Source organism: Crassostrea angulata, chromosome 9 (genome assembly GCF_025612915.1).
Source record: "Crassostrea angulata isolate pt1a10 chromosome 9, ASM2561291v2, whole genome shotgun sequence".
In the NCBI taxonomy this organism is placed as follows: domain Eukaryota; kingdom Metazoa; phylum Mollusca; class Bivalvia; order Ostreida; family Ostreidae; genus Magallana; species Magallana angulata.
Window position 1 is genome coordinate 27,800,369 of NC_069119.1, and position 10,881 is coordinate 27,811,249.

A 10,881-nucleotide genomic window follows, 5' to 3' on the forward strand; every position below is an offset into this window, starting at 1 on the left:
TTGGTTAAATATGCAAGTTTAATTGAAATGTAGAAAATGCGCTATTTTTGAAACAGGTAGACAATTTTCTCATTAATGTACAACATGTGCAAACTTTACGACTAAATGAGCATTTATTTGTTTTATATTAAGAACATATTGAATAACTTGGCATATTACTTAATTCAAAATATGTTTGGCGTGTCCTCTAACTTTTTGTCTAAATCTAGCGTTGATGATTTTTTTGGCTATAGGACAAACTGACTTGTCAAATTTAGACATGTTCAAAATATGGTGATGCATATCTTCACAAAAACACAAACAAGTTAAGAAATATTCATCGTGCAGGAAAAAATACACAAACGCAAATCGACAGCTTTTTATTGCTGTGTGCAAGTACAATTTGTTGGCTTGCATCAACAGCATCCTTAGAACCAGTGGCTGAATCTTCAATAAGGTCGTTCCCTTTTCCGATTTCCTCTTCATCATCCGCTTCTGGAATAGTCTTTGTCTTGCCCCTTGTATCGTCTTTCTTGTATAAAGTTTTCTCATGTGTTGGAGAATCATTTTGCACAACTAAAAACTATCCTGGTTCAATAAGCACAGACACTTCACCTCCCTACAACAAATCAAATGTTATGTATTTCAAACACCATAACAATCGCTTTAAGATGAAGATAATGTTTACATTTCTGACATAGAAATCCGAAGAATGAGCTTTCTTGTGTAATCTTCTTTGTAATTCTTTTAATTCACAATTTTTTTTTATTAATGGAGCTATTCAAGAAGATTATTTCCATGAAATTTGACATTTGATAAAGGTGGAGCAAGCACGATAACCGATTCCTTTGTTGAAAGATTTAGAGTCTATTTGAACGCTCTTTTCTTTTTTCTTTTAAACGGAAATAACAATTTTATAAGAGTTGTACAAGTCTTTACGGTCAACTGTATTCGTTGGATTTACCAGATAGAGACTCCCATTTTTGCATATACAGCTTCATTTTGGATCAGAATCCGAAAATGACGTTTGAAATACATTTAATCATTTGGGGTAAAAGTGAAAAAATCTCGGATTGTTTAAAACCTAGATCTAAGAAAACAATTGTAAACAGTTTGTCACAATTGCATTCAAATTGTATAGGGTTCTTAAAACATTTCACCAATCTGGTAAAAAGGATGGTCCTTTAAGTCAAACGAAACAATATTTACAAAAGAAAAACAATTTATTTACAAATATACAATAAATAGGAGGTGGTTGACATCAGTTTTTTTCGGATGGACTAGCTGGCATTCTACAAGACGGCTCACATTAGGTTAGTTCCGTAGGACTGGAAAAACATTAGTTTTTGGTTCGGATATTAAGTGTCCCACCATAAGTCTTTGCACAGATATTACATCGTCCACCACGTGCCCACTCCGGGGCCACCTATTTAAATATCGAACACTGTGGTATAATAAGTTTTCTTATACACATATTTGAATATAGATATTGACTCATTAAACACACAGCTGCAGTATATTTCCATTCTGGGCTACCGTAACATAACAGCTATTTAAATTACAATTACACATACCTGTAGTTTAACTCTACTCACAATGCAGAACTAATATAATAGAAAAAAAATATGACACTAACTGGGTTGTATCTCTCTCACACAAATAAGCCCACACAGGGATGCCGTTCCCAAGATCACACAGCATGGGAAACGCCCACGATATCTCAGCAAGAGTACAGACACGTCCACAAGGCTTGTCGCCCAGAATACATCTAACCTCACTCTTCAATCCACTTAGCAAGTTAATTTAAAAAAAAATCATACCTGTTAAACAGGTTTTCTCCAGTAATATTACTACACCCAGTGACCACTCATGCAAGCAGAAATATATAAATAACTCAAAAGTATGGATATTCATTTCAAACAAAATTTAGATACCAGAACTCAACCCAAATGTATGGGAGTATGTTTGGAACATAATTGTGACACAGTTCATAAAAAGAGACCTACAAGCTTTAAATAGTGAATCTTTTATAATCTTTAGTTTTACTTATAGTGCAAACAACATGCATACAGCAATTTTATGCATATCATTTACAATTTCATGCTATGCTATGGCATGCAATTTCGATAATTTGAGATTTGTATGCTTACGCTATGAGAAATGAAGGGCCAGATGACATGATATGCTATGATATTTGTAACAACGGACGACGCATGACAACTAATTGCAATAGGTCAAATATGTGACTCTTATGATTTTAAAAAATACAAATAATCATTATTTATATTCAGTGTTCATTAATATTTCACTTATACAAACATTTTTTTTTTAAGTTCTGCAATTTTCAAATCTTAATAAAGCAATTATAAGAGATATGTACTGTGGGATCATTAGAATTCGTGGGGACTCGGTTTTCGTGAAATTCAGAGGTACCTCTCATCTGTGAATTAACATCCTTCACGTACAAATAAATTAAGGTTGTAAAGTCATATTTCCATTTGAAGGTACATGTATACATTGCAGGTAATATTCAAAACAAAATTACGTCCCCAAGTACATGTTACATTTTAGCAATCAACGATAATTGGCCCCCACTAATTTTAATGATTCCACAGTATCCTGACAACATACACTGGAACATGGTTTGTTTGCTTGTATTACAAATCTAAGTTAAGTTGCAATTCAAATAACAACCACTTAAATACACACTTATTTGCAATACCAAACTCAATTCCAAATGGTCTTTTTTGTAAGCTTGGCGATAAAAAATGAAACAATCTTTATTTTAAGGATGCAAGGCCAACTACGTTTTATATTTGAGAACTTAAATTGTGATTTCCTTGTTACATTTATGTTCATTATGTATTTAAACAAAGAGAATACAATGTAAATTACAGATACGATTACCTCAACAACCACATTTTTCGCTGACATCCATATTCCACCTTTGAAGATTTTCCCGCCAACAGATGAATATTAAAATGCATATTTATTGTTAATTTGAACATAACCAGATGACTCAAATCCCTACATTCTGTAAGTGTAGATTATTTTATTTCTATCTATATCACAGGTTTTTAGAATTTCCTCAATTTCCTCTTGTTATATTTTTGTTGAACTTCCTACAAAATCTGAGTCATATATACCAGCATCCTCAGAACAAGTGATTGACTCCTCAATAAAATCATTCCCTGTTTCATATTCATCTTCTTTTTGAATAGACATGGTCATGCCACTTTTAAAGTCTTTCTGTAGAAATGTCTTCTCATGTGTTGGAGAATCATAGTGCACAACTAAAAACTCCCCTGGTTCAATTTGCATAGAAACTTGACTTCCCTACAACAAACCCGACGTCATACAATCTCAACTATATGATAAACACATGCATAAATAGATTACATTTACATCTCTGATATATAATTCTGAAGATTGAACTATCTTGTGCAATCTCCTTCCTAATTTCGTACTTTTCATTTTGACGAAAAAAATAATAATTTATGCATGGAATATACCATACATTACACTCATCATTAAACAAGAAGGTTTCAATAAAATGTGTCTTGTGATAAGGGCGTAGTAGGCATGATTACTCGTTTCTTTTTTCATAATTGTACGTGTTTTAACAGATAGTGTTATGTTTGTTACAAATAAAAATAACAATTCAACAAGATTTCTAAAGACCTTGGCGGTCACCTTTGTAACATAGCTGCTAGTATGACCTGTCAAGGGGTCTCATTTGGCATTTTAAACTTTAATGTGGAGTATAACACTAACCTGAATTTGGTGTTTTAAAAATGTGTCTTCTAAAAAAAGAAGGTGGTTCGGAATAATTTCAGAGTCATGGCTGAGCATCCGACACAAGGGCTATGACTTTACAATTTTGTTGGAAGGTATTATGAACATCAATGTGATGCCTTCAGTTTTCCTGCTCCTGTCCTTGCCATGGACAGGAGAGAAGTTTTTTTTAGGATTAAATGCATTTTACTATATGGACATATTGGTCCCGCTATTGGCCCTAAACCCCTTACCATTAATTTTACCATTATGGTAGATGGCTTCATAGAAACTATGCATTTAAGGGAAAACAGGGAGTTGCAATGTAAAATTATTTGTCAATGATTTTTTTTGCTTTCTTTAACACATTTAATTAAGATGTCAACTACAACATATATCTTTTTTATGACTACTAGCTTACCTTACAAGAGAGATATTTTGATAGGAATTATTCCCCTTCTTAAGCATTATGATTTTTTTTTTAACAATTTCAATTTTCTGCAATAATGTTTACAGCATTGGCTTTTTTACATAGCAATGCCATTATTTGATCAAAATATTGTTGAAATCAGCACTTTAAATTTTGAAGTTTTTGATTCTAAATTTGAAAAAAATGTGATGGAACATAAAAAAGTCAATGATTTTTTTTTTATAAATGACATATCTTAACCTGAGCATGTGCTGTATAGCGTATGAAATTTTCACGGCAACTGTTTTTGGCATTTAAGTGAGATACTACATAGGAATCACTCCTACTCCTTATTCTGGAATTGTGACCTTTTGCAACAAATTATGTTTTGAACCATCAAAAATGTAATGCATTATTAAGATTAATCAAATAACATGAACAGATTATTATCAGAGCTTATATCTGATTATAATAATCGCTTATAATTTTGTATATTTACATTTCTAAAATTAAAAATGTTAAACTTCCACCAGCTCATGTTTTGACTATGACCACTTTAAAGCCGTTTAGTACGAGAAAAAAATCTATCAAATCCTGTATGACGTCATGATGAATCAATGGCATCATACATGTAACATTATACAATCAAAATCAATTATGACGTCATGATAGAGTTAGCACATCAAAACATCATGGCAATGATTGTCACGTGATATGTGGCCCCCCTTCTAATTTCCCCCAAAATGTGCTGGATTAGAGACGAAGATGTTAACATTACATAAATGGACTTGTTTGGGAGAGTAACAGTTAAAATTGACATCTCCGACGAAAACCGTTTCCAAATATTAAAGAACGCATAACCGACTTCTATAGGAATGACGTGAACTCTACGGCGACACTTAGGCGCATAAATTATGCGCATGTATCAATTTGTTGTGTTACCCGTTGCCAAATGTGTTGCTTAAGTTGAGGATAAAAGAACGGATTTCAGTATTTAACATGAAAGTAAAATAATACTGGTTATTCGCTCAAAGGTAATTATGACATTTTCTCGGCCATGCTTTCCTCTGTCGTTGTTTGCGATATAAAAACATGTATATTTTTTCGATTGGAACAATCCTGTTTAATTTATTAAGGAATTCCTATTTAACCCGTTTCAATATTTGTTCAATCTTAACTTGATAGTGCTGCAAAGTTCCTATTCTATGCATTGTTTTGATAGAACATGCTATTTTCCGAGCAAGCTGTATAAATGATAGGAATGTGTTTTAAGAACTGGACAAATAACTTTTTAATATAAATGAAGGAGAATAGAGGATTCCGTCAGTAATCTTTTTAAAACTTAAATTTTTTGTCGCTACTTGATACATGTATCTTTATTGCTTTTTCGGAAACCACAAGGTAGTGTTGTTCTAGTTCGTTTACATTAAGGAATATGCGTAAGCTATTTATAGTTATCACATGATAATGCACCGATGTGGTGGTAAATATTTGCTATCCGTGTTTATTGCCTATACATCTTTTCAGACGGAAAATGATAAGTTTTGACGAATTTTACATTTTAGAATAATGGCCTTGTATATAGTTTTCAAGAAGAAGTTAAGAACATAACATTGTGAACGACGACGCAAAATAGACGACTAACGACGACAGAAGAAAACCAATTGCAATAATTCACCAAAGAGACTCATATGATCTAAGAATACTTATCAGCTATTACTTCAGTTTTCTTGAATACTGTACTTAAACACATATTTTTAACTTAACTTAAAAGATGAATGGTCAACTATGTTTTATGTTTGAGAACTTAAATTGTGATTTCCTTGTTACATTTATGTTTATTACGTATTTAAACAGAGAGAATATAATATAAATCTAAAGATACAATTACCTTAACAACCACATTTTTCGCTGGCATCCATATTCCACCTTTGAAGACTTTCCCGCCAACAGATGGATATTCAAATGCAGATTTATTAGTAATTTGAACATAACTAGATGACTCAAATTCCTTCATTCTGTAAGTGTCGATTATTTTATCTCTATCCAAATCACAGGTTTTTAGAATTTCCTCAACTTCCTCTTGTGAAATTTTTGTTAAACTTCCTACAAAATCTGAGTCATATATACCAGCATCCTCAGAACCAGTGATTGGCTCCTCAATAAAATCATTCCCTGTTTCATATTCATCCTCTTTTTGAATTGACATTTTCATGGTACTTTTAAGGTCTTCCTTTAGACATGTCTTCTTATGTGTTGGAGAATTAGAGTGCACAACTAAAAACTCCCCTGGTTCAATTTGCATAGAAACTTGACTTCCCTACAACAAACCCGACGTCATTCAATCTCATCTATTTGATAAAATCATGCATATATAGATTATATTTACATCTCTGATATAGAATACTGAAGATTGAACTGTCTTGTGCAATTGCCTTCATAATTTTGTACATTTCATTTTGACAAAGAAAAATAGTTTATGCATGAAATCTACCATACATTACACTCATCATTAAAATAGAAGGTTTCAATAAAATTTTGTGTGATAATGGGGGGTATAGGCATGATTACTCGTTTCTTTTTTCATAAATGTACAGTGTTTTAACAGAGAGTTTTGTGCTTTTTACAAACAGAAATAACAATTCAACAAGATTTTTAAATAAAATATTAAGTATAATAGTACTAGTTATTCGCTAAAAGGTAATTATGGTTGGAGGTCCTATAGTCGTGCGTGCCCAGTAGTCGTGCGCCATCTTGTTTATTGTCGTATTTGGTCACGTACCAAATATTACGTCATAAACTGCTGCTTTTGAAAGGTTGATATCAAGTGTGTATAAACAGAAACAAAGAGTTAAAATGCGGAATAAACAGGTAGGAAATTATACAAACATATATTTTATGTATAATATCCGCCATTTTGTAAATACCAAATTTACTATTTATAAAAATGCATGTTTACCGGGTTGAAGCGTACATTCCAGACATGAAAGGCACATGACTTATTAGCATATCTAAATGTAGAGGTCACAATGTGTATCGATTGTTTCTACAGGCCAAACATTTTAATTGTTGGGTTATGAAAATGTTCATATTTTTTGTAGACATAATTATAACGCAGGAATAAATTTAATTGAGAAAGGGGCTAAACACAATAATTTTAATTGAGGAAAAAACACTTTTATACTTTTAATTTGAATTAAAAAATATTGGAATTTTTATTTACTATACAAAAAAAAAAAAATATTTGAATGAATTTACATTTTAAGTAGGAAATATTTGTCCAGTTTAAATCTATAAGAACGGTTCAATATTCTATTCGTTAAATAAAATAATTCCTTTGTATTAAGAAGAACAATTAAAAAGTCAAATTAAAGATCCCTTTTCATATTTTTAGACCCCAAAGAAAAAACCCAAAAGTAAATTTAGACAGTACAGTCTAACTCGACTCATAAATGCATATCTAGCTGTCAAAGAAAAGGGGACAAGTGTTCACAAAGCTGGAATGCAGTATACTGTTCGAACCCAAACTCTTCGCGACCGGGTCAAAGGGAAGGTGGACCTGCAGAAGGTAACAATGGGGCCAGCACCATTGCTTGGACAAGAAGAGGAGGCTATGCTCGTTTTGCACTTTAAAGCAATGGCCTCATTTGGTTATGTGTATACCCGAAAAGAGGTGACCAATATGGCATCTGACTATGCCATTCAGCTACGCAAGAGAACCAAGCAGCAGAAACCTCTCATATTAAAATGGTTTAGAGGGTTCATGAAGCGCTGGCCAGATCTGAAGGTTGTTAAGCCACTGGCATTGGAGTATCAACGCGCAAAATCATCGAATCCAGGAAATGTACAACGATACTTTGTTGAACTGTCGTCGATCCTCACAAAGTACAACTTATTTGATAAGCCCCATATAATTTTTAATGTGGACGAGAAGGGGATCACACTCAACCATGCACCTCCTCATGTGGTATCCGGCACTGGAGACACGCCACAAGCTGTAACAACAGGAAAGTCCTCTATGGTTACCATACTGGGATGTGGTAGTGCCTCTGGGATTGCCATTCCCCCATATTTTGTCTTTCCTGGCATGCGGATGAGGTCCGAGTTGATGGAATGCTAAACACCTGGAGCAGCTGGTGATGTCACAGAGAGTGGATGGTCAAACTCTGTTATATTTCTTCAGTATTTACAGAGACACTTTGTTCATCATGTTCCTGGTGGACTCGATGAACCAGTTCTGCTGCTATTAGATGGGCATAGGTCTAACGTTTCAGTTGCAGCTGTTGAATGGGCAAAGGAACACAAGATCGTGTTGCATGTTTTGCCAGCGCACACTAGTGATATTCTTCAGCCCATGGATGTTGGTTGCTATGACCCTTTACAGAAAATTTATAACAATTTGTGCCACCAAAAGATGAGAGCAACATCAACAGTAATCACCAAACAGGATGTTTGTGCCCTAGCATGCCAGGCATACAGCAAAGCTTTATCAGCTCAAAATCTTCAGTCTGCCTTCCGCAAGTTTGGAATTTATCCTTTTAATGCTGATGTGGTGCCAGCAGAAGCTCTTGCCCCTTCATCGGTATTGACTTAAAGGAACGAGGAAGAAGACAAGAGCGACTCTGATTTGGATGCAGATGAAAACAACAACAGTCAGGATTTTTTTGCAAAGCGAACTAGAGAGCTTGTTCTTATAAAATCCGAGGGATTAAAGGCCAAAAAAGAACGCAAAACCTTGAGCAAGATTACATCAGGCAGAGCAGTTACTGAGCGGGAGGTATCAGCAAAAATTATGGACCATGTTTCAGCAGCAGCAGCCCCAAAACAGAGAAAAAAACATAAAAAATCAGACACTCCCTACCACCTCTACGAAGAATGGTAAAAGTCCAAAGTGTGGAAACAAGAAGAGGAAAACATCTGCTCAAACAAAAGGTCATTCACAGAAACCTGGCCCCTCCAATGAGCAGCTAAATGACAACACATCTTCAAGGCAATATTTCCTATCCGAAGACTCTGAGGACGTCTCTATTTCTGAGGAAGAATTGTGTTGTATCTATAAAATTTTCACCCCACATGCTGTTCGAAATAGCACATCCCTTATTTTTGTAAAGTGGGTACAGTGTGACAAATGTAGACATTGGGTGCACTTAATTATTATATTACTGCACTGACATCAGAGTAGTCCGGATAGGGGATCACTAAATATGCCCTCACTGTAAATAGAGTAGAATTTGAGTTTCAAATTTTTGTATACCTTGATCTTGAAAAATTAATTTGATTCTTAAGATAGTATTAAATATCTGTTATCTTGAAATACAAATTATCCTGTATATGACTGTATCATAAGTTGTGAAATGATGAAATTCACCAAGATTATGAAACATAATTTATTCAACTTATCGTTAATTTTTCATAGCATTTGTTGGAATATGTTGCTATTTAAGAATATGTTTGATATGTTATTTGTGATATCAAAATGAAAAAGTTACAAACCACACAAAATTTACTTTTCTTGGCCTCATTGTTTGCTTACATATCCGGGTGCACGACTACTGGTTCCAAACAAAGATGGCCGACAATAATTCCTCGCTTCGTTTCGACCTCGATAATAAGCTGTTTAAAGCACTTAAATGTATTTTAGATACACAGAAAATCAGAATAGAGTTCAGTAAGTTTAATTATCTTGACAAGTAATCCTTAATTTAATTTAACCGCTCAATAAATCAGATTATTTCTTAAGCGCACGACTACTGGGCACACGAGGATATGATATTTTCTCGGCCATGCTTTCCTCTGTCGTTGTTTGCGATATAAAAACATGAATATGTTTCCGATTGGAACAAAACTAAACTGTTTTTTTAAGAAATTCCTATTTAACCCGTTTCAATATTTGTTCAGTCTTAACTTGCAAAGTGCTGCAAAGTTCCTATGCTAATCGTTGTTTCGATAAAGCATGCCATTTTCCGAGAGGGCTGTATAAATGTAAGGAAATCAATGTGTTTTGAGAACTGGACAAATAACATTTTAATATAAATGATTAAAATAAAAGATTCCGTCTGACTCAATATTTTCTTTTAAAACTAAGATGGTTTGCCTTTACTTGATATCTTTGTTTTGTGCAAACCGCAGGGTAGTGTTTTTCTTGTTCGTTTATATTAAGGAATATGTGTAAGCTATTTATAGTTATCACATGATAATGCACCGATGTGGTAATAGTTACTACCGTGTTTATTGCATATACATCTTTTTAGACGGAAAATAATACATTCTGACGATTTTTACATTTTAGAATAATGGCCTTTTATTTAGTTTTCAAGAAGAAGTTAAGAACATAAAATTATGAACGACGACGCAAAATATACGACTGACGACGAAAGAAGAAAACCAATTGCAATATTTCACCCAAGAGACTAAAATGATCTAAGAATACTTATCAGCTATTACTTCAGTTTTCTGCAATATCGTACTTAAAAAAATATTTTTAACTTAACTTAAAGGATGCATGGTCAACTACGTTTCATATTTGAGACCAATAATTGTGACCTCGACAATACCTCAAAAACAACATTTTTCGCTGACTTCCATCTACCCTCTTTAAATACCTTTCCGCCAACAGATGTACATGTAAATGCAGATCTGTTGTCCACGCTAACATCAACAGATGATTCGAATCCCTCCATTTTGTAAGTGTGGATTATTTCCCTTCTACCAAAATCATA

General features: G+C 33.6%; 1 protein-coding gene and 1 pseudogene across 2 annotated transcripts; one reads left to right on the forward strand and one right to left on the reverse strand.

Annotated features, from left to right (window-relative positions):
* LOC128164325 (uncharacterized) lies at positions 1-10,881 on the reverse strand. Of its 2 annotated transcripts, none has more exons than XM_052828117.1 (4): positions 10,765-10,881; positions 6,054-6,482; positions 2,887-3,315; positions 1-598 (listed from the first exon to the last, which is right to left on the reverse strand). In XM_052828117.1, exons 1-3 carry the CDS (start codon positions 10,840-10,842, stop codon positions 3,082-3,084), a joined length of 741 nt encoding a protein of 246 aa, XP_052684077.1. In that variant the 5' UTR covers positions 10,843-10,881; the 3' UTR covers positions 1-598; positions 2,887-3,081. The 2 variants fall into 2 exon arrangements, with proteins under 2 accessions (XP_052684077.1, XP_052684078.1); XM_052828118.1 differs by lacking the exon at positions 1-598 and adding an exon at positions 1,216-1,405.
* LOC128164323 (uncharacterized) lies at positions 7,665-9,083 on the forward strand (annotated as a pseudogene).

What these genes read in the sequence shown, in the direction of transcription:
- LOC128164325 (XM_052828117.1), bottom strand. Translation starts at nt 10,842, where the DNA reads ATGGAGGGATTCGAATCATCTGTTGATGTTAGCGTGGACAACAGATCT. An exon ending in GTACATCTGTTGGCGGAAAG is followed by an intron (nt 6,483 to 10,764) that starts GTATTTAAAGAG and finishes GGTTTGTTGTAG; the next exon opens with GGAAGTCAAGTTTCTATGCA. An exon ending in CGAAAAATGTGGTTGTTAAG is followed by an intron (nt 3,316 to 6,053) that starts GTAATTGTATCT and finishes GGTTTGTTGTAG; the next exon opens with GGAAGTCAAGTTTCTATGCA.